The 23,906-nt window shown below is 46.5% G+C and overlaps 1 protein-coding gene across 1 annotated transcript; it reads left to right on the top strand.

Annotated features, from left to right (window-relative positions):
- Nucleotides 1-200: 200 nt before the first annotated feature.
- T265_00614 (hypothetical protein) lies at nt 201-19,729 on the top strand (the record flags this gene model as incomplete). Its single annotated transcript, XM_009164442.1, has 10 exons — nt 201-269; nt 354-612; nt 650-1,047; nt 1,086-1,442; nt 3,996-4,214; nt 10,600-10,867; nt 11,873-12,041; nt 16,266-16,827; nt 17,044-17,502; nt 19,056-19,729. 10 exons carry the CDS (start codon nt 231-233, stop codon nt 19,365-19,367), a joined length of 3,042 nt encoding a protein of 1,013 aa, XP_009162706.1.
- Nucleotides 19,730-23,906: the final 4,177 nt, after the last annotated feature.

Below are 23,906 nucleotides of genomic sequence, written 5' to 3'. Positions count from 1 at the left end.
GCGTTGGTAAATGGCGATCCGAGGCCGCCTCAATACCAACTTTTTGTTTTACTATTGACTTGATGCTCCGCTCCTTAAGAGCACATATCTTTTCTGAATCGATGGGAACGCCATAAACCGAGCAGGACTCCTGAGCAATGGAGAGCGATTTCGACTGAATTCAAGAGCCCGCCATTATTGTTTTAATAAGCGGGCGCCTTATTCGGCTGATCTCTTGCCACGTGTGTGGAATGATTGCCCCTGCGTTGTTTTCAGGTGTTGTAAAACAGGTAAGTGGAACCACTCCTATCAAGGTGAGCATGGTTCACGCACCTGGGCGTACGATCTTGTGTCTGAAGTGTGTGTGTTTGTAGGTTCTTTCGGGTGACAGCATCGTTATCCGTGATCGACCTGTCGATGGCCCTCCGCCAGAGAGAACTATTGTCCTCTCAAATATTTCTTGCGGTCGTGTCGCTCGTAGACCTACTCCCAATAATCCATCCGGCGGAATTGAGGACCCTTTTGCCTGGCAGGCGCGCGAGTTCGTGCGGTCGAGACTCGTTGGCAAAGAGGTTTGTTACACTGTGGATACGGAGCTCCCCACTGGACGAAAGTATGGTTGTGTCTACTTAGGTTGGTTCGCAGCTCATTCTCTTGTAACCTTATTAAGGTAAATCAACTGCTGGTGAAAATATTGCACGTTCCCTGGTCGAGGCAGGTCTCGCCGAAGTCCGCAGACTCAACGCAGCACTTGCGGAGAAGAATCCGCAGTACCAGGAGCTTTTGGCGGCAGAGGAGGCAGCCAAGTCTACTGGTAGAGGCAAGTGGTCACCGGAGCCCACTGGAGCCGTTCGCGAAGTTATATGGAACATCGAAGATCCTAGAGCATTCATCGATGCACACAAGGGACAACGAATTCCGGGAGTTGTTGAATACGTTAGGGATGGAAGTTCACTGCAAGTCACGCTGTTGCCGGGTCCATCTACTCCACCACATTTGTATTATAATGTAATGCTATCGCTCTCTGGGATAAAGGCTCCGACTATCCGGTTTGAGGATGGCAAGCAGGTGAGTTAGACGGAAATATTCCCAATGATTCTTTCAAGGTAGCTGAGCCGTTTGGTCTCGATGCCCAGTTCTTCGTGGAATCGCGGTTGTTGCAACGAGAAGTCGTTATTCTTTTTGAATCATGCAACAATCAGACGTTTATTGGAAGCGTTCTACACCCCAATGGCAATATCGCGGAGGTCTTAGTGCGAGAGGGTCTCGCCAAATGTGTTGAGTGGAATCTTAATTTAGTCAGTGTCCCCGGTGCTTCGGATGTCTATCGAGCAGCTGAGAGGATGGCGAAGGAAAAACGCCTTCGTTTGTGGAGAGACTATCAACCACCTATGGTTCAGATGGAAACTCCTGAGGTTCGTGATCCTAATCGCTTAGCTCCAGGAACGACATTTGTTGGAAATGTAAGTTTTACGTAGTCTTCGGCATCGTGGTTTTTATGTACTGCGCTTGTAAATTAAATCGTTTGCGTAAGGTATTTATCCATAAGCACTTATTTTAGTCGCCATCAATAAAATTAGTGTCTTAGGAACCGTTCGGTTTACCGTATTTGTCTCATGTCCACTGGACAGAGGTCCCTTGTCAACCTGTTCATTGCGAGTACGACATCTGTTGCAAACAATTCAACTAGGGATCGAGAAACAGCATGTTCCTATCGTTCTCTAGAGGCTTTCCTACAAAATGTCTGGCACGTGTGTTCACTTCGTTCTTTTGCAGCCTCGTCGTTTATTAAATCCTGAGGCAAACTCTTAACGGTCTTCAAAACCCTGGTGTTCAGATCAATGCTGATGGGAACCTTGTCCATCTGTAGTACACAGAGGACATCGGTAACTTCGAAAATGACGGCGAAGCAAAAGCCCCATCGAACAAACCGACCAACATCATATCATCTTTCGCGTGCCGTAATGGGGGTAATGGGGGTGAGATGGCTCAGCGGTTAGAGCGCTAATATACTGGCCAGGAGATCCGTGGTTCGAACCCGGCCTCTGCCCCTCAGTTGGACCCGGCTAGGCTTGGGCGACCTGGCAGTATCCCATCCCTCGTGCTTCCTTTGGGTGGCATAACAGCTAAGCGCCGAAAGGGTGCTACAGCTGAACAGTTTTTTTATAATGCGAAGTCACGCTTTAGAATGTACAGCGATTGAACATGCTGCTTACAATTCAAGGAAAAACACTGGAAATTTTGGAGAATTTCACGTACCTCAGCAGTTGTATTAGCTCTCACGGAAGTGTTTCTGATGAAATCAGTGCCCGAATCTCGGCGACCCAAATCACGTTTGCTAATTTGCGTCACCTGTGGCGTCAGAAAGACTTGTCCCTGGGTATCAAGTATCGCGTGTACCAGCCTAAAGAAGGGTTCTGTCGTAGCATGGTTGCGAAACATGGCCTCTGTAGGCAGTTGGTGTGGGGCGTTGCGTTCCGGGCCGATGTCTCAGAAGTGTCGCTGGTGTTGGATGTCGTCAACGGATTCGTAACGGTGTCATTTGAAAATGAGCATTTGGTTTGTACGGTGGGTAATTCATTGACGGAAGACATCCATCGGTGTCAACTACGGTGGCTCGGCCATGTTCTGTGAATGCCAGAACACTGCTTAATGAGGGGAGTATTGTTGTCGGTCTCCAGAATGGCGCATATCGTGAGGGGGATAAATTACGACTTAGCGGAAAGGTGTGAAATAATACAACTAGTTTGGGTGTTTGTTTGGTCCATCTTCCAGGATAGAATTCTCGTGGCTCGGGTGGAGACATTGCAAGAAATGACGGCTGATCGATGACTTGCTGTCATTGCTTTCCAGATTTATTGGGCGCTTGGATGTGTAAACATTCCGAACTCCTTTTGTTATACTAGTACTAGACAAGGCAATGAAGCATCAATCAATGCTGATGATGGTGGTGATTGCTTATCACCCGTCTGAAGCATTCATTCACCCCTTGTGTTCGTCACGGTCTCCGACAGGCTATCCCAGTCATTCACTTATTGGGTGGATAAAGTTAAGTCTCGAAACTGCGGTTCAAACCGCCTGTGGCAGCTCATAGTTCCTTGTGCCATGCGTTTAATATTGATTCGTGAACACCGTTGCGACTCAGTCTCCACCTCCAGAGAGAGAGAGAGAGAGAGGTACAGACATCACACTGAACACTCCGTATCAGATATCCAACATATACAAAAGGTGAGACAGTCGTAATCAAGGGTCGCACACGAGGTGAACAGAGGTGTGAAGATCTGTGAATCCCTCAGTGAGCTCGGTTTTGCTATGGTCGGGAGTCTGCTATCGAGCAACGTTCTAGAACAAGCCATCGACGGGATCCACCGAATGGCGCAGTGGTACCAGTTCTGATATATGTGGTGATTTACGGGTGGCTTCCGTTTGGTGGTTTAAAGTCACTCGTCTTGTCATCAGGCTTGCTTAGCTCCCACTACAGCACAGGTCAAATACATTCGGAAAGTCCCTGTTCAAATGATTTTCTCTGAGGCTGAAGATTTTTCGGTCTTGTCAGTCGCCTCGCTGCACGCCCAGATTTGTCCAAGGCTGGTGCGGATTTCGACTGAGACCCGTCGCTGCCTAACAGTCTGTAACCAATCCGCTCGCGTGTAAAATGCACATTATCTCAAGTCGTTACGGTTAGGTACCAGTTATGTCAACTAAGCCGCTAGCAAGCTATTTGCCCGCTTATGCCTAATCACTGAAATTTTTTTCTATTCTCGGATACTTCGGCACGGACCATGTTTTCAGAGGGCACTTTTCATACGTTTTTGTCAATGCGCTGCGAGGCCTCAGGCATGATCATCTTGGTCTATACCATCGTCTGGTTTATTATTTCTCCCCTCATCAGTCAAGAGGTTAACTCACGGTAACTTTTCAACTGTGCAAGTCATTCGATAAAAGCTTCATGATGTCTCATTATTTACTTTGAAACTTACGATGTATTTACAAAAGGTGAAATCCTTACTTGCCAGGTTGTTGAAGTGGGCAACGGTGACAACATATCTATCAAGTGTTCCGACGGCATAGTGCGCAGGTTCTTTCTGTCCAGCATTCGACTACCTAGGCCGTCCGTTCCGTCTAAGGACGAAGAGGAATCTTCGACGGCTCAACGTACTCGGTATCGCCCTCTTTATGACGTCCCCTATATGTTCGAAGCACGTGAACAACTCAGGGCATTTGTCGGTAAATCGGTAAGTGATTGTCGTGTCTTCATTATTCTCGGCCGTTTTCCATGAAACACCAATATGAAATTCGACAATGCAATGATCGGTTCTTTGCTAACACGTTGCTTTATCTCTGCTGATTTTTAGTGATGAGAATATTAAGGGAATCACATTCTGTTGCCTTCAATAACTTCTTAACCAAAAGTTTTCTACTACGTGTTTTTTCGGGTGGTCCACGGATAACTTTTCGGGGGAATCCCAAGAGGAGACGACCGTATCGCAGTGTGACGGTTTGTGTGGCTCAGCAACCCATTGAGATGTTCTGGGTGGTGTCCGTGCGACACTCACTGTCTTTCATGCCGGGTTGGTCAACGGTTAGAGCTCTGACCAGCACGGACCTCTGGGCGTCCAGGTTGGAGGTTCGAACACGCGTGATGACTTGTTCTATGAAAACTATAGCTTAATTGCACTTTCTGACAAACCGCTGTCGTGCGGTCAGGCTTTTGAGGCAACGGCTTAGGTCAAGGATCATAGTCGTCCTTTCTCGACGTGGGTTCCTTGGCAGTATCCCAGCCGACGTACGACCACGAATTTTACACATCGACAAATTGTCCCATGCTACGTCGACTTTGGTTGTACAGCAGTAAGCAGTTTCGTTTGAGGAGAAGCTCGTCTCACAAGCGGCTAGTAGATCGCTGTCTGCCACGTTTGCTTGTGCCCCAACCATCAAATACAAGTTTCATGGCCTGTAGATGATGGAGATCTGACTGCACAAGTGGCGGGCTTAGCACATACTGGAATCAGTCAGGTGGCCGACATGGATTGGACTCCGTACGTATGAACAGTAGCCAACAACAGCCTCGGTTGTGCTGACCGCAGACTATTTTATGCAGTATTAAGTTCCGAAATAACTGAGGTCTTCTGGCCACAACGTCCTCCAACAGCATGCCACTTAGCAACTAAAGTTTATCACATTGCCATCACTTACCGATTGTGCGGATTGATAATCACTGCCGGTGGAGGTAATCGTGCCACTTGGCGACCTAGGGGTAAAGTCATCTGCGGTAGAAATGTGAAGGCAGTAGCGTGCCCTAAATCAACTAGACAACCCTAGGAAGGCGGTCAGTACAACGATTACTGAAAAGGGCGGCTCATTACTTCACTCGTAAAAACATCAACTAGGATGATGAGCCACATTTCGAAGAACAGTTTAGCTGGCCTCCTGCGACACGGGTGAGTGGGATATAGAAAAAATAAAGCACGAACTATCCATACGAAAAAGTGAGAAGGCACCCAAACCGGACGGTCTGTATCTAGCCCTGTTCAAAGAAGGCGGATATTTCCTGGTGACGCATCTAACAAAATTAGTGCTATTTGGAGGGAAGATGTGTCTGAAGAATGGTGCATGTCGACAATTATTCCTTTCAAATGGGGTACGCGAACGCGGTGTTGAAACTACCGTGGCATCAGCGTGGTAGCTGTGACATCGAAGCTGCTCTGTGGTCTTATACTTCGAAAGTTGACTGAGCACAGGAAGAGAGAGACTCGTGAAAACCGAGCTGGATTCCGTCTTGCAATGGTCAATGCAAGAAGATGCATTGATCATATTTTTACCCTCCGACAGGTTCTGGAACATCGACACCTTGCGCCCAACAATGATTGCCTTCCTTGACTTGAAAGCTGCCTGGACCGTCAGGCACTGTGGCAGTGTCTATGCAACAAAGGTGTCGCTCATAGATTCTTCACCCTCCATCAGGTGCTGTACGCGAACTCCTGTGGACGCGTGGAAGCCTACGGTAAGCTCTTGCCTGAGTTCACATCAATTGGTATCAGACAGAGCTGTCCTCTTTCACCTATCTTCAACTTCGCCATTTATACGATTATGGAAGACTCACTACGAGCCTCTGACCTGTAGGCTCCGAACAACAGCTATCGTGGCCACCAGCTACCACTCATCCGGCACCCACAATTGACATAGAACCCTTCACGGTGAACGTGTAGGTCCCTAAGGCCTTGGAGGTTTATGACTACATATGTTTCCTCAAGCGCCACTGAGCCTCTGGTCCAATTGATCACCCACCCGCATTGTTCAGAGGTGACGGTGAAGTCCTCAGTCGGTGCTTGGCTGATCTGTTTGCCTGCATTTGGGAACAAGATCTGTCCCAAACAACTGGGCGGAGTCAGTGATAGTGTCCGTTTTCAAAAAAAAAAGCTCGTATTGATTGTAATCACAGGAGATCAGCTTAACCCCAGTTGTAACAAGACTGCTTGCGTTAAGTATGTTCGTGAAACTCGAGAGCCGCAAGCGGTTCCGCCCGGCAGTTGATGAAATCTTCACACCGTCATGCTAGAACAACGCTATACGTACAAACCACCCCGGATTTCCAGGGCGCATTCGACTCAGTTGACCGGTCCGCTCTTGACACATCTGTCCTTTGAAGAATTTCCTGGATATTTGTGAACATAATAAGTCATTTGTATAAGAGTATTGTGAGAGTATATGGAGAGCTCTCCAAAAGTTTCCGTACACAAGTCGGTGTCCATCCGAGGTGCCCACCCTCATCCGTATTTTCGTGGTCTACGAGATAACAAGACGAATACCGGAAGGTCTTTGAAACCCCGGTGTTTAAATAGCCTATAACAAAAACATCGTCGATCTGGAATGTGCAGGCGATACGGTTATCGTCTTCGAAGAGAAGGCGCAGGTGCTTATGACCAAAGTTCCTTGGTGTGCACAGTGGTTAGGGTGCAAGTTTACTGATAAGGTCTGTGGTTTGAAACCGGCCTTTCTACCTTGACTTATCCTGTCCAGGCTTATGCAACCTGACAGCTAGACACCGAAAATGTGCTCCACCTGAACGACTACTTTTACTATCTTATGCGGTCACTGGACACATCTGCGAGAGGCAGTCGAAGTCGTTCCTTGCAAGTTCCGATTTTAGCTTGACAGACAAGGTCGATGCATGAATCCACGAGGCTCGGGTCGCGATTGCTAATTTGCGACACTGGTGTCAAAGTAGTACATCCCTGAACGTGTATCATGCTGCAGTATGGGCTGTTTCATGTGGCCGTGAGACTTTGCCTGTTGAAGCAACAGAACAAAGACGTCTTGAGGTGTACTTCAATCGTTGTCTCGGTACCATTGCACTTATAGGTTGGCGTAGGCAAATCCTTAACGAGACAATTATAACTCGAGTGTTCGCTTGTGCAAAGGGACTTTAATGGAAGGATGTGCCCAGCGCCAGAAGCTGCGTTGCTTAGGTAATGTATTACGTATGCCGAACCATCGTGTCGGAGAGTGCTATTTTCCATGCTCAATACTGAGTGGCGAAAGCAGAGAGATCACACTGCTGATCAAACGCTCATAGCCGAAGGGGTGAGTTCACATTGATAGCCGACAAGTAGCCTGTTCGAAACCCCTTGGAGTTTCATATGAGGGACACTACTGAGGATGAAAGATCCGTGCAGTGTTCTTCAGCTTTTCAGCATAGATTGGTTTGACTTACAGGGTAAAATCTCAATGGGGAAATAAAAGAAGCCATGCTTGCACCTTCTGAAACAGGCCCATCAGCTAATTCGGTCAACTTGAAGCTGGCTGACGCTAGTGAAAAAATGTCGTTCAGATGTAACACCCATTCGGCGCCTAGCTACCGTGCCACCAGAGGAAAGCACGAGGGTTGGGATACTGCCAGATTGTTCAAGCCTAGACAGGGGAAGTCGAGAGACAGAGGAGGTCGGGTTCGAACCGCAGAACTTTCGGTCAGTAAATTCACGCTCTAACCACTTGAGCCACCTCGCCCTTGAAATGATGAAACCCGAGTTCATTCGCTTAATCGCTGTCTTTAATGATGGTCAAACCCTTTGTAGGACATATTAGCTGTCCCCCGTTAACTCACTTTTTGGAAGGACCATATGAGTTGAGTGGAAAATCGACACCAACCGTAGATATACAGCTTCATTATTTCAGCGTAATCAAGCGTCTGGCGATTCCCTCACCGTCAACTTGATGGCTTTCCTCCAAAATATCTGGAATGAAGAAAAGATACCGATGGCATGAAGTGCCCTGACGGTGATTACTGTCTTGTAATGAGATGCAAGAACGTATGGAAACGATCGAGACACCACTTCAGTGGTCATAACTTTTAAGATGCTCTCCAACGGTATCCGTCATCGTGAGTGTTTCATTCGTGAGAATCAAACGGTTTAGCCCTTGCCTAGGTGGCACCGATGAAATCTTCACTTTGTGGCAATTATTGGAATTGCATCACTCCTGACGCACAGTAATGAAAGTTTTTCTCGATCTCAAATGTGCTTTTGACTCCGCTGATCGTCAGAAACTGTAACGGCGTTTGGAGACGGAGGGTAACCCTCCTAACTTGTCGCTTATGAAGGCTCTGTGCTACCCCTCCCAATTACGCGTACCTGTCCGTGGCGAATTCTCTTCTGAATTCACTACAGCTAACGGTGTTAGACTTGAATATACTCTGTCGCCATTTCTCTTCAACTTGGTAATTGATGTTCTGCTCAGGTTTTCGCTATCTGCCTCTGATACCGGGCAGTGAGTACGCTGATGATACTGTTGTTCTCGAATCAGACTGTTTATAAATGCAAATTGTTTTAGATAACCTAGGTAGTTCCACTGCATAGTTCGGTAGGCACATCGTATCTCTAGCAAAATTGGGTGAAATCCAATCCAAAGCTCATGCTCGCAGGTGAACGATTGGATGTTGGTGATAAGTTTGTCCGTCTGGATATCCGCATAATTCTCGGTGGACCGATGGAAGACGGAATCACTTTTCAAATTATTAAGGCCAGGACCGAGAATGCCAACCCACAATGCTCGTGACACCAACGACAACAGCATGACTGTCAAGGGTAACGTGTACAATGCCGCGATCCGATATGTCCTACTTTATTGATTAGAGACATGGCCTTTGTGTGCAAATCTTCGAAGTCGATGTGTTTGGCCATCGGTGCCTCTGAAGCATTACGTGGGTCTGATGCGAACATTTATGTGAAGGTACACCAGATAGTTTTTGGGGGAATGTCATTCTCTGGATACATTTTTTTCTGGTCACATTTAAGAGGTTACGTCGGTCATGTGCTTCCTGTGCCAGAGGACCTTATGACAGGTATACCCGTCTTTGCCTAGCCTTGTATCAGGTAGAGACGAGCCATGGGCGGTCAGTCAATAGCTTGCCAACGTTGCGTGAAGTCGCTAACCAGTCAACTCACTTTCGTTGGCAACTGCTACCTTCCTGAGACAAACTTGTTGATAGTGACCTGGACATGTGACCGTACCACGCAGCTATTGGCGGTATGGCATCAGAGTTGTTGCCTTCACCGCCTGGCTTACAGGACGATAATGAGCTGATTAGGCTATGTCGTGCGATGGGTTGCCCTTGTTTCCTATTCTCCTCAGCCTCAGTAGACGAAGCGCTTGTGGTACTTCGGCACGTATTTTTTTAGCCTAAAAACTGAACTGCACCCGAAGATGGAGCCATAGCTAAACATCTTTCCCGCTTCATGGTTGTATGACAACGTACGCCATCGCTGCACATTACTATGGATGAATGAGCATTTGCCAACAAAGCCAATATTCGCGTGAAATTTAAACGGAATATGTAACCTTAATGAACCTTAGATCCCATTCGTTTTAGACATGAACTTGTTTTATTAATGACAGCTAGTTGGATTCATGCTGATCGCAAACGGATCGTAGGTCTTTATGAACCCTGCTTGTTAGATGCTCCTGGTTAATTTTAGGTCACTGTCCGGATGCCAGCTGCTCTTAATAACCGAACATCAAGTTGCTTGGATTTGTTTTGTGCGTGCTACGTACCAAACAATGGCAGGCTGTGATTAGGTCAGAATTGCAGCCAATCAAGATTGAGCATTATAACGCGGCACTTCTCGTCACCTCACGAAGATTTTAGGACGACCTGGTGGACCCCATAAATGCAGTTTTAATAGTTTTCGTTTCTCTCCTTAACGGCCAGCCTGAAGCTACAATGCCTTTTGATATACCATATTATACGGAGAAGTAAGTTGCACCACCACCTTTTTCTGAGTCTAACTCTGTTCGTTCCCGTTTTTCTCTTGGTTTCGGGGCTTGTCCGTCTTCGCTTCTCAGTCGTTCATGAATGCGGTATCGACTCATCCCTACGAGTTTCGTTGAGATATTGGATTTAGGCCATCTATCCTGAGGTCCCTAATCAGCCTCCTGTGTGCCCTGGCAGTATCCCAGTCCACTGACGTCCATGACTAGCAAAACTTCGATTATTCAACTGACATTACTGTATAACACCCTAGCACAAGCGCACTACATCGTTATCGACGTTAACTATGACGATGGTGATAATGATGGTAAATATCATGGGACGCTTATTTTTCCTTATTTCTCGTGATCCAGGTAACTGCTCAGGTAGACTACATACAGCCTAAAACGGCGACCACAGTTGATGAACGGGTGTGCTGCACAGTCCGATGCGGAAGCACCAACATTTCCGAGTCTTTGGTCTCTAAAGGTCTGGCTACCGTGATTCGGTATCGCAATGCTAATGACGCCCGTAGTTCGGCTTACTCGGACCTACTGAATGCAGAAGAGCAGGCGCAGACAAAGGGACTGGGTTTGCATAGCAAAAGTGATCCTCCTGTTCATCGCGTCGCGGACCTCACAGGTAATCCTTACTATTATAAAGCATGTTTTTCTTTATGAGTGACGCTTCTCGAACATTTCGCCACATTCAGGGCCTGACACACCGTACCCCTCTTTCATCGTTTTCTGCCTACCGTTGACTTGCCATGTTCCTTAAATTGAAGAACACTTGTAGAGAGTGATTTTGGGTCAGAGGCTGACCCTAGCTGGTAGAGACTTACTGATTTGTTTGATCTGAAAATAGCATATTTGGAAGCTGCTTTTCCACACACAATTTGCCCCTTATGTGGTCTTCTTAGAAACTTATCATCCTTATTTTCAAAGGCAGTTTGTTAGTGTCCTGGCTTTGTTGCATGCTAAGTTATAGTAGTGTTGCTAGTTCATATTGTTCAGCTGGTAGTCGAGTTGTCCACTGAAGTGGGCACTTACCGTAACCGCATGGTCCGGTTCTCCTAACATGATGACTCAAAACAGGCATCCTAACTATTCCACTGACGTCCTTAACTGGATTTTTGTCAAAGAATAACTGCTGCATTGTGAGTTGGATGGTACTGTTTGTACAGATCAGCACTTTTGAACCATACAGATTACATCACGTCACATAGCAGTCACAGTCATACCGTTCTTGGTTTCTCCGTTTGTTAAACGCTTTAGACAGACCAGATGCAGTCGACTACTTGAATCGAGAATTCGGACGCTTTTGCCACATTCTACCACAGGCAGGGTGAACATAAATTGATATTTATGTTTAATTATTGTAGTACATGTCATCAGATGTATCTGAGCTTCGGTCTATCTGTCCTGCCATTTTGACATCAGTCGAGTTCTTAACTTGAACGAAGATAATTTGAGGGTATTCTGACCATCTGTGTTTGGCTGAACGGTTAGGAAACCTGATCGAAATATGAATATTTGAGGTTCAATATGAATTTTTAGGATGCTTTCTTTTTTTGGGGCCTTGCTTCCCATATCTTGAATGGTTTAGTTTCTGGTTCCCTCTTGCGTTTTACTCCATGTTGTATTCCAGGCAACTTAGCGAAATCGCGACAGTTTCTTCCATTCCTCAAACGAACTCCCCGTTTCAACGCGGTTGTAGAGTTCGTCGTTCATGCAAGTCGGATGCGCGTGTTTCTTCCCTCAGAAACCTGTTTGGTTACGTTGTTACTTAGTGGAATCCAGTGCCCACGAAGAGGAAGGTGAGTTGTCTTGGTCACCCTTGGTGGTCTTGTGGGCTACGGTTTTTAGGCTCAGTGTGATGCTGTGTATAGTTTTTACCTCACCTCCATATGTTAGAGGAATTACCAAAGTAACAAATAGACAGAAGGATTATTTCAATTCACCAGGCCCCAGCTCGTGAGCAGCTTGCATAAGGTCGCTTACACGGTGCCACTTTGCTGGCCGGTTTTGAGGCCTGTTTTTAACTCGTTTGGGAACTCACAGAACATACTCGCATGCTAAATGTTCATTCTTCAAAAACGAGTCGCAGTTGACCTGAAACGGAACTGCGGGATCGTAAGGTAAAGGTATGTTCGAATGTAGGAAGCTCGTTATTCAAGCATTCTCCGGTTAAACTGACTGTGACTCAGTAGCTTAAAGTTCGAACTTTCCGGAAAGAACAATGCAGAGCTGTCCGACGATGAACAGTGACTCCCCGTGCTATGGGAATTCATATAACGAAACGGTCATTTTGCTGCGAGATAGCCGTGATAACACTAAACAGTTCCCCTGGGCGACCAGCATTTTCCAGGCGATTCTAACTCCGTCAGGATAGAAACGCGTTGGAAAAGTCATCTGTAAAATCGCACCTCTTCACCCCGTCGCGAAGGAACTACATCTTTTCGTGCCGCAACGATTTGCCTACCTGAGTAACCCGTTGTAGTTAACTGGGGAATACTAGTGTAGTATTTATGGGGAATCCTGTCGGCCCAATCAATAATTAGAGGTTTGACAAACATTCTTTTGGTCCTCCAGGTTGGGGTTTGGCAATTTATTTCCTAATTATTTGCTCAACTTGAGTAGTCTCAATCCATTTGCCGCTGCCTCGTGGTCATACTTTTGAACCAAAGGTTTTGGTTGAGGGCTTTTCGTTTTTTCTGTTCTGGTAATATCCCGGTTCACATACAGCCAACAACATGGAAGCGAAACCTCGAGGTATATGTAGTTTTGGTTGGTACTGATAAGGGTGTTATGTGATTGCATGTTAGGCAGAGGTGCATAGTTGGACCTGCCCAATATTGTACACGCTACCCAAAGTTTAATGACGCCCTGAATACCCTGTTGCGGCGAGCTAAAAGTTCAGAAATCGTTCTGGTCGCCAGAGATCTGCATTTCCAAGTAGGCAGGCTTATGGCCTCTGAGGCTGAATTGGGTGGTCGACATTGATTGGACTCGGGACGAGTGAACGACTGCTTCAGCTGTGTCCTGTCAGCGTGCTGTTTTTAGGTAGTACTGAAGTCGTTTGGCCATAGATGTCCTCCGACGGCCTGTGAGCTGCGAACTCATGGACCACATTGCAATCAATTACCAATGGCGAGTTAATAATTGGCTGCCGCTCGTTTTGAAACACTTGTAAATTCCGACCATACACTCGTCCGCAGTCGCTTCTGTGTTCGTTTTCCAGGGTCGCCCAAGGTACGGGAAAATCTGGCAACTGAGAGGCTGGCATATCCGGATGTCAGACGAGTTAACCAGAATTGTCTTGTAGAGTCTTGTGCAAATGCTCCACCATCAGATGTGAATTCACACTGGGACGAAATCGCTACCTACTTGCAGTACCGGGAGTTTTGCCTGTGGCATGGCGCTACCGGGCTCACTCAAACACTGGATATAAGACCGAACAGTGGCACTGCTTAAATTTCGGAGAAATATTTCCGCCGGTCCGGAGCATGACTTGACGCGACGTAAAGTGAGAGTGAGCGTGCGAGCCGTCCGTGAAGTGTGGTGGACACAGAAAGTCAAGGAAATGGAAGAGGCCCAGAGAGCCGATAATGCCCGAAGATTATTTCAGTTGATCCATGCGGCCAGCTCCCCGAAACCACCTTCGAGGGAAACGTACATACACAGTTTTCGTTTTCTTATGGCAATTGTGACTCGTTGAACAGAACCCTCCTTCATTCATATTGGACTTAGAGTGGGGCGGGATGCGTTCAGCATTGGCTGCCGATAGTTTCTCTCATTTTACAGATTTATTTGCAAGTCATTGATGTACTCACTGATATTGCTCCTGCATGTGGGGTCGCTGTTGGATGCGGTTACAAACATTCCCTCAACATTTACTCAACCAATAGTTTAACAAGGGTGTAGGATCGGTGCTTACGGTTGTTGCTGCGTATGTTCGTCGTCATGATGATTGTGTTTGGCCCCCTTCTGCTTGTTTCACGGTAGGCTTCCAACATTGTGGTGAAAGATAGGTGTCTGATATACACATTGGTTAATCCTCTATAAATTTGCGGTCACTTAAGGCATCCACACTATCACATTCTGAAGCTTTTGTGTAACACGTCTCCGAACCCCTTACCAGAAACCTGATCATCGCCTGGAAAAAGATGATTAGTTTGAAAAATGTGTCATCCTCGAAGTTTCTTTTTTATAGTCCCCGCTGCTTCACATGTGACTGGAATGTGGATTTTTTCACAAGTTATTGGGAACTGTAACCCTCAATCACAATCGCCAAATATACTGTGTGGCGCTTAAGTCTACATGGGTAGACGTTACACCAATCGGGTAGCATACATGTATCCATACGTCCATACTGGCATCAAGTCGTAATTTCTCTTGAAATCCTGTTGCGCACACGCTCACTCACCGTACCCTGTGGTTGGAGCCACTCAGTTTCCACCTCGAGTCAGCAATAAACCACAGCTGGTCTCAGCTGGAGAGGTAGATAGTGTTTAGGTGGGCCGTTTAAGTGGTACCGATAGCTGATCACTGTTGAGATACACGTCTAGATGGCCGTAGCCGGCGTCAATTTTTGCACTGAGGGTTTTCGGACAGTCTTATTATCTCTCCTCGTTCTACCAATATACAACTGCGATCCAAAACAGTGGTTGCTGCCAACCGTTCAATTGACACCCTTGATTTATTGCACTGGTCTACAGCGCATATTCTATCAAACTACCCCTTCCCGGTCTTATTGTTCCAAATTCCCCACCGCTATGACTGCATGAGCGGGGACAGCATAACAGAATGTACGGTAACAGTTCTGTAGGTAGGTTTTCGGTTGTATTTCATTTCTTTTATATGGTCTGAAGGCGGGCCACTGTGTGCCAAATAAGTCTCAATCTGCTGTAGCTCGGACATGGGTAAAATTGCACTACGGTGCATTACCTTACTCAGACACAGATGTACGGTTATGCATGTTGGATGTGGACATCAAGATAATCTGACTTCCATTCAGCGGCCGTAAACAACATATAAGTTATGGATGCTCATGTGGTGCGGACACATGAGAACGATAGTCAGTGTTCGTGAAGTGGCCACCAGTAGAGTAATTCAAGATCATTATCGTACTGATAATTTATAAGCTCCGTTTCGCTGAATGGGCTATTATCACCTGCTCGAATGGTCTTTATGGTGGAAACCTGGGGAGAGTTGAAAAACAATCCTCACGAATGTTGGTCGGAATCTCACACTGAAACCGCTTTACCACTCGCAATGGAGCGTTACAACGGCTATGAACCTAGGTCGCTCGTGGTGGATTGGATGATCGAGCGGCTCGCTGATTGATAACAGCCAAACGACGTTCAAGAGGGATCATTCAATGAACCGAACCAGAAGAACTAGACCCCAGGCTGGACCCAAACACATGTAGGTTCCCCAATCGGCCCAACACTTGTCCACCCACCTTAACACACAAAAATCCCTCATCCAACACCCAACATAGATTTAGCTTGACTTAGCTGCTTGGTTCTCCTTCCGCCTTAAATCTCGACCAACCTCGGAACCTAGTCACTTGACTTGACGAAGCTCTTGTGTCAAAAGCGAAACGTTGCCCAAAAACAAATCTACCGATTGTCACCAATTTTTTTCGAAAATCGTCGGTCATGTTTCAGTGTCCACTGAATGCCGGTTGCCAACGGTGCCTCCAGGTGTCCGGATTTCGAGGATGTCGTTGCATGCACTTTGTACATGAGTGTTTTGTCCTGCTTTAGGACGTTTGTTACACTGTCTTTTGTGGCTTTGGTGAAAACACTCGCTGGGGTGGATCAGACCGAGAACTAACTTGAAGCATTACTGTTATAGGACAACGGGTTTCACTGTTGTGCGCCTTAGATGGGCCGGCTTGTTCATAAGACAGTTTTTTGACCGTTCCACTGTATGTTTGAGATGTCCAGAACGGGTCCTCATTGCAGGCTTTGTGTAGCTGATCATTAATCGTCTTATTTGTTTTCTCAGCAGCTGGCTTTTGTATATTTTTATAGACCGAAACCGGACGGCACCGACGAACCGGATATGCCGTTCAGTATAGAGGGCTACAATCTTGTCAGGGAGCTATGCATGCAACGCAATGTCGAAGTTACCATCGAAACAATAGATCGAGTTGGAAACTTTGTCGGTTGGATGTTTGTTGACGCTCCACCAAATGAGAGCAGCGAAACAGACGCGCCCAAGTCCACGGGGAAAAAGAAGAAGAAAGCTATAGAAGCAGCCATCTCAAAGACGAAAGCTAATCTAAGCGTTTTACTGGTATCTCGCGGGTTGGCTACAGTTCATCATGCTCCGGCAACCGAGGCGTCACCCTATTATCACGATTTGGTCAGGGCTGAGGATGCCGCCAAGGCTGGACGAATTGGTCTATGGTCCTCAGAAGAATTTGTAAAACAGTGGGAAGCAGAACTCAACTCATTTACCGACTCCGCTAACGCTGACGGAGCTGACGATGGCCGCATCTTGAGTGGAGTTTCTGGCTACCTGGACGATTTGTCTGCTCTCAGTCTTAATGGTCATTCAGACGACCAAATGGATGAACATGCAACGAACAAGGTATGTTGGATCACTTCACTACCCCGCATTGTGACTGTGACGGCTGTTGAAATCGTCCATCAATACCACAGTTTGATGGATATTCAGTTCAACTAACTCCTTTTTTTTGCTCCTACAACTTCGACCCATCAGTGTCTCACTGTTTTGATTTAACTGTCGAAGGAGGTTTCTGAACTTTATACACGCTTGTTCCGTTTTTTTAAATTTCCATTTCAGATTAAATGGAAGCCTGCTCAGATCACGGGTGTGTCAAATCCAGGTGCGGGTAGTGAAGGTCTTCGGTTTTTCGCGCAGCACTCCGCCGATTCCGGCACAATCGTACAAATAAGTCATAGTCTAAACGCAAAACAAAGTCCACCACCCCTACCGGGTTACCAACCTAAAAAGGGCGAGCTGTGCGCCGCTTGCTTCAGTGTGGATAATTGTTGGTATAGAGCTCGTGTTGTCCGATGCAGCCCAAAATCAATCACAGTCATGTTTATCGACTTCGGTAATGAAGAAACAGTTGACCTAGCCGACGCAGCTTTTCGTCTTTCCCCACTTCCTCCCGGTCCACTAGTGAACATCCCACCTCAAGCCCATGAATACCGACTAGCTTTCATTCAACTTCCTCCGGACTCCACGGATCGGGCATTTGCTGAACGCGCGTTCGCTGAGCATGTGGAAAACAAAGAGGTAGGCAAAATCTTCCGGCTCTCGCATTTGTAGTTCTTCCCATGGGCCGCATCATATACTGTTGAACGCTTCTCCCATTGGCTTTTCTTGATTAGCTTACCTGCCGTTTTTAAAGGGTCTGGATTCTTTTGACTACCCAGAAGTAGTTTGTTGTTCTATTGTCATGTCCCCAAATCGTTTCGGTTTGCTGCTCTCGCCTCTCATCTCTGAGCGAATCTGCGGACAATCGAATGATTTTGAAGTGGTGGTTGTGATGGTCAGTTACTTCGAAAGTGAGTATTCGTTTCAACTTGTTTGGGGTTGTCTGCGATGGAATTTATCTTTTATACAGTGATATGCCCTATTTCAGTGTGCTCTCACCATGATTTCCTGGTTCTCGTGTAAATTAAGATAGTGTCCAAACTGTGTACTGCTGAGAACCAAACCACATTGCTAACAATATCTACAGGGCACGTGTAAATTAGTGTGACAGACGAATGCAGATAGAATAGGTCGCTCAGAAAATTGCGTAATCATAAGGCTGTGTGAGACTGCGTGGATTTATTTTTTGGCTTCGCACTTCATTCTGTCATACAGTGTTAATACACTGATTGCTATTGCCAGTTCGGGTATCTACCCACAAAACCTCACAAAATGGGTCGTTCTGCATCCTTCAGTCGGGCTTCATCCACGTCTTTGGGCATATTTGAGACGGCATACTACCTGTGATGGCTTGAGAGGAAACAGTGTATCTTCTCTCTACCGTTTGTTGGTTTCTCTGAATCCCTACCGCTTCTACTTACGTGAATTAACTGCCTCAAGCGGTTTTGGTTTGGTGTCCGGTGGTCATGTGATGTGGTGAAATTCGGTATCCGCACACGAGTAGCTGACTGGTAGAATTATCCACCCATTCAGTAGTTTAACTGGTTCTATGACGGTTTGGGGCTGTTCATGACAACGATCGTGCTACGGTCATATAGGTCGTCCTGAAAGGATCAGGTTACTTGTCCTGTACTTGTCAACGTTTCCACCGATAATTCATTTCCACAGTCTTTCGGTCACTGACGGCTAAAGCCTACAAATCACCCCGGAACGTGTAAACTATTGGAACCGGGATTATCCTCATTTAGCAACTCAACTTTGAGACATCGTCTCGTTCTGCAGCTCCCGTCTTGAGGTGGTGGTATCCATACCTGCAGCTTGTTTCCCTGCATCTGTATAACAGGTGTATCCTATCCGTCGGATTCTCTTATGTCTTTTTTGTTGTTGCCACCCCGACACTCAAGTTCGGAATCCACCCGTTCGTACATACTGCTCGTTTTGGCTCTTAATAACAGCCTTATTGTGTGAACTAGGTGCTCAACAGTATATCACTATCTTCTCATACTGAGTGTTTCCCTTGGCCCAGTGTTAGTCAGCAGGCGCACGCGAATGCAGGACGGCGAGTAACCTCTGGTGGTTTTGGGAAGGGCGGGGATTGTCAGACCCACATGAGCATGAAGTCTCTTTTCGTTGCTGCGCTTTCTCCTTGTTCTTTTGATTTCGCATCATTTTCCGCTACCTTCGTCTTAAAGGTGCTGCTCGCTGATCAGTTTGGCGCCGTTCCATGTGCAAACGAAACTATGAAACCGGTTCCGGGCGTTGCTTTGAAGATACCTAATACAGCAGCGGCTGGGGGGTCTTCGGTGTCTGCCTCTGCTTGGATTGATGTGGCTCAGCGTCTGTTGGAGGAAGGCTTGGTTTGTGTTGAACCCATGCGCCCGGATTTACTTAAACAAGTATCCCGCGCTACTCTGTCTGGTTATTTGGAAGCTCAGGCAAAAGCGAAGAAGGAACGGAAAAACGTTTGGCGCTATGGCGATTTCCGGGTGGATCTTGGTGCTTAAACCGTACTCCAGATTTTCCGTGCCTTACAATTCGCTGGTCGGTTTACTCAACGCAATCAGTCACAGCTTCTTCAACCCTACGACGTTTGGTGCTCTTCGTGTTAGTTTTTGTTTTTTTCTTAAACTGCGACTCCAATGCAAGAGGATGCACATCAGTTGCATCCTCAGCCGAAAATGCAATGTTACCTATTTTCTTTTTTTCTAGTGGAATTTTGGTCATTTTTGGCCCGATGGCCCACTGCTTTCATCCACATTTGCTTGCACTTGTGAATAGCTGTCGGACATATCTGGGGTTGTTTGGTGTTTTGCATATGTCTGTGATTTGAACATCAATTTGTTTCATCACGACGGCCTTTGAACAGCAACTTGTTTTGTATTTTCTTCGGGTTGCGGGCTGGCGTAAATGTAAGAGTGACTTGTCCACCTCATTCGTGAGTAGATGTGTGGATGGTGTGTTTGTCGTCAGTACTCAGGACTGACGAAACCGCCAAAGAATCAGTAAACGCTGAGTCGCGCGATATGGATCTGGGCTGCTGATGAACGGTCTTCTATTTTGTGCCCGCAAATAGCTATTGAGCAGCAGTCAACTGCTGTCTTCGATGTCGAGCCGTCGTCCAGTGTGCTTCGCTAATAGTTCTTAATTCGACTTACAAACAATATTCGGTCAAGAAAAACACCGCTTCTTGTGTTCGTCATTCATCCTTGATAAATGCACAGTCCAATACTTATTGATGCTTACACTATACTTGTCGTGAGCCTTGAATGGTACTTAATCAACACTTCCTAGATTGCTGGGATGCTTTCGTGGCGATGCTTGGAGACGATCTGTCACCTTTCAGCGTTTGCGAAATGTGTCGCAACTTGGTCTTCGAAACCTGATTTGAGGTTAGTCGCCGCTGTACAGTTTCCCAATAGCGAAAAACGACGGAAAATTCGAGCATGCGGTCTCTTGGTAGTTAGACTTATGTTTACAAGGAGGATTCGCACTGCAAGGTGGAAATCAATGAGGGCGCTTCAAGGTATTCCGTAGGCTCCTAATATTACCTTAGCGTGGTCCATGAGGGCAGTCGAAATATCCCGTGCCTCAGTTCTGCTGTATTTCCATGCAACAAAAATCTATTGGATTGGAAAGCCCTGCTGCCAAATTTATGTAGGGACCCATCTTTGGGTACATTCATCTTACTGACGATGGATATCGATTGGAGTGGGCGAGCTATCGTCGTCGGTGATGTTGGGGGCCAGGCGGAAATATATTTGAACGTCTAGACATGGAAACGAGCGAGATCTCTCCGCGAAAGAAGTCCCGGATCCCATTTGGGGGGAGTTCAAGGAATGTGCTAATAAATGAACTGCATTTGTGTCCGGTCCGGACTCGCACATGTGGTTTGTTCTATCTCGCCAGGAGCATGGGTCTGGGACGGGTATCTTCGAACAAGCTCATTTTTTGTTTAGGGTTGTGCAACAATCCAGTGTAAGAGGAATATAATTGAAGCTGCCTAGTAGCGTGCGTAGAGGCGGCAACAAGTGAACTGTAGGTCTTCGTTTTTGCCCAGCGCTTATCTGTGGCCCAGACATGACCGCAAAGTTTCCCTCTTAGACAAGAGCGCAGTTACATAGGATTTTCTCATGACCCGCGTGCCGTCAAACATGAATGTCCGCTCCGCTCATTTGGACACCAAGTACAATGGCTGCACGTCAACAGTTTGACATGCTTAGTGAGCACTCCTAGTACGGCGAACGGTTGCATATTTCAATTGGGTCGTTGGATGACTAAGGATGAATTTTGACATGTTCCGCTCGTCTATTTGTGTTTGGTTTGGAATGGACGGGGCTGTGTTGCGTGTGTCATTCTACAACTGAGGATACTGGTGCTTCTATCCCGATGTGCGCTATGGGCTCTTAGGTGTGAACAAGTAGGGCATTGGTTCTGCCGAGGGCCTTCACTCGTGATTGGATGACAGACAAAACGTAATCAAGAGCTAATACTTGGCCTATAACTTATTAACAAATCTTGTCCGCCTCCATTAGAGGGCTAATCCTCACTGCTGTCATGTCCAGTTTACCATCTTCCGCGGGAAGGTGAATTTTTATGCTCACACCAGGCATGAAGCATTGGCAGTCAGGTTTTGAGGTGCCACCTAAACAGTACGAAGGCAACCTTGCGCTCTGGTGTGTATCTAGGTTTCTCCCAATGTAAGACCGTCCAGATAGGTTGTTAAAACCACCAGGCTTTATGATGTGAGCATCCCAGGTATCGTGGTTCCTGAGTCCACTAGGGTGGATCATACGTAAATACCCAGGATAATTATCGCATGTTCCAAATTTTTGGCGACGAAATTAAAAATAGAAAACTTTTGGACTGACTGCTAGATCGACCATTACAGCCGAGGCGACTTCCCCAAATGTGTTCACGTAATCCTACCGTTTGGATTAAATACAAGAAAGTAACAAGGAATGAGCTTCTTAGCCGCGAAACGTGATTGACACGTAGTCATAATAATTACAATGCACTGCGAAGTGTCTGCTGGATTTCTTGGGGTCTGTATGAACAATGGTCTGTTCATGCCTCTAAATGGGTATAGTAAAGTGCGACGGAAACCGACCAGTCCATGTTGAGTTGTGTGCAGCGGAGTTGCCTCAAGTCCCGGTGATTTGATCGCCCATGTCCGATCCAGCTTTTTTAACAAACCGTTTGTCAGATTGACTCGGCAAACGCGCACAGGTAACGCTCAGGGTTGCACGCACTGCAACTGTAAATCCGTTGGGTTATCTTACTTTGACACGGATACTTTTGATATGACCCCGAGTCACGCTGAAAACCACTTTAGCCTATATGCTGTATCTCAAGTGATGCTGACGCACATTTCTATGATTTGATGTCAACCGAAGTTGAAGGAAGTACAGAACGTTTTGGGCCAACTGTTGGCCAATAGACATTGGTTGTGAAAAAACAGCAGTGGAATTATTCCCGGGAAACAGTAAATCATGTATGAATGTCCAATCGGAGTGGAAAGAACTAGCGGGACAACAATGCCAGCATAGCCAAGAAAGCCCCTAGAGCAGCTGTGCAAGGCTTAAAAGCAAACTGGGGAAGAATCACACACCGGGAAAAATCGGTATCAGTGTGGGAATATGGATTACATATGGGCTCGACTTTTGTCGCTGAAAGCGTGAGGAAGATAAGCAACCAGCAAAATTTGAGAAAACAGAACACTCAGCAGAACTGAGACCCTGTAGGAGGAATTTTTGTCCTCTATATATCTGCCCGCGTCTGAGATGGAGCTGGTAGAGACCAGCAAACGACAAAGTAATGCTGTCCTTTGAAGTCGACATAATATATATATATATATATATATATATACCGTCCAAATACCTTTTGCATTTTCACAGTCCAACTCTTATCCAGACGCAGCCTTTCTGGTTAGTCCATACGAAAGAAGTAGAGCACTGATTGCGTTTCGCCCTGGTCAGAAATGTATATCCTTAGTTCCGCTGGTATTTAAAGCCAGGACGTCTGACATATGAGGCGATCGTTTCAGCACATCCGCACACGAATTATCACGTTTGAATAGGTCATCATCATTATTGACAGCAATGCGCTTAATAGCCATACAACCATAAGGGAAGAAAGCCTCAGTAGAGTGATAATGAGATGGTAAGGCTAAGTGCGAATAATCTTTATATTCTTGAGGGAAATGATCAGATTACTAAACTAAACGCATCTAATAAACATGTCAAAGATGCCATCAGCGGGAGCGATCCGACATCCTTTGCGAACTTCTCCGGACAGAAGCCTAGAGCAAAACGACAGGGAACTAGGCGGCCGGCTAGCATGCGCGCCATGTCCTACAGGATTTCCAGCTACTTACGAGAAGGATCCAGCCATGGAAGCCTCACAGCACTCAGTTTGACAGTAACAGCTTTCATTCCACGTCGCCACCTCAAGGCCTGATTCCCACAAATCTCCTGAGAACAGAAAACAAGGCTTTCTCCGGTAGGCGGTGACTGAGCATAACACATGTCCCGACTACTTCAAACTTGTAAGTTTGGTGTGCTCCTCTAAAGAATCGGATTCGTAGCAAAGCGCTCGCCTCTGAACCAGTTCGTTGCAGCCGGATAACTTGTCACGTTAAGGGGACACTGACGCTCAAACACTCGAAATCGCCTAAGTCGTTTGGATGGGTGGAGCGAAGTGGAACAACCATGGAGTAAGATCGTTCTTACACTGTTCTTGTATACACGCCCCTTTAACTTCGGGAAAATTCGTTTATGATTGGTCATGCAGTAACTTCACCTTTTATACCAGATACCAACTAGCCCTCACTCAACAAGCGAGCGGGAATCATTACGACCACCCCCGGATCCGCGCATTAACTTCATCTGTTACGGTACAATCACAGCCCATGAAGCTGCTGAGACGCGTGAACCGATCAACTCAGTCAAGCTATTTATTATTTGGCTTCAGAAAAACGCATGGGGATGGGAAATCTTGAAGTAAGATCTAGTATTCCGAGGATTCAAAGCGCATGCTGAAAGAGG

This window comes from Opisthorchis viverrini, assembly GCF_000715545.1.
Source record: "Opisthorchis viverrini unplaced genomic scaffold opera_v5_6, whole genome shotgun sequence".
NCBI lineage: Eukaryota > Metazoa > Platyhelminthes > Trematoda > Opisthorchiida > Opisthorchiidae > Opisthorchis > Opisthorchis viverrini.
The sequence above is the reverse complement of the archived record's forward strand: the minus strand, read 5'-3'. Positions and strand labels throughout refer to the sequence as shown.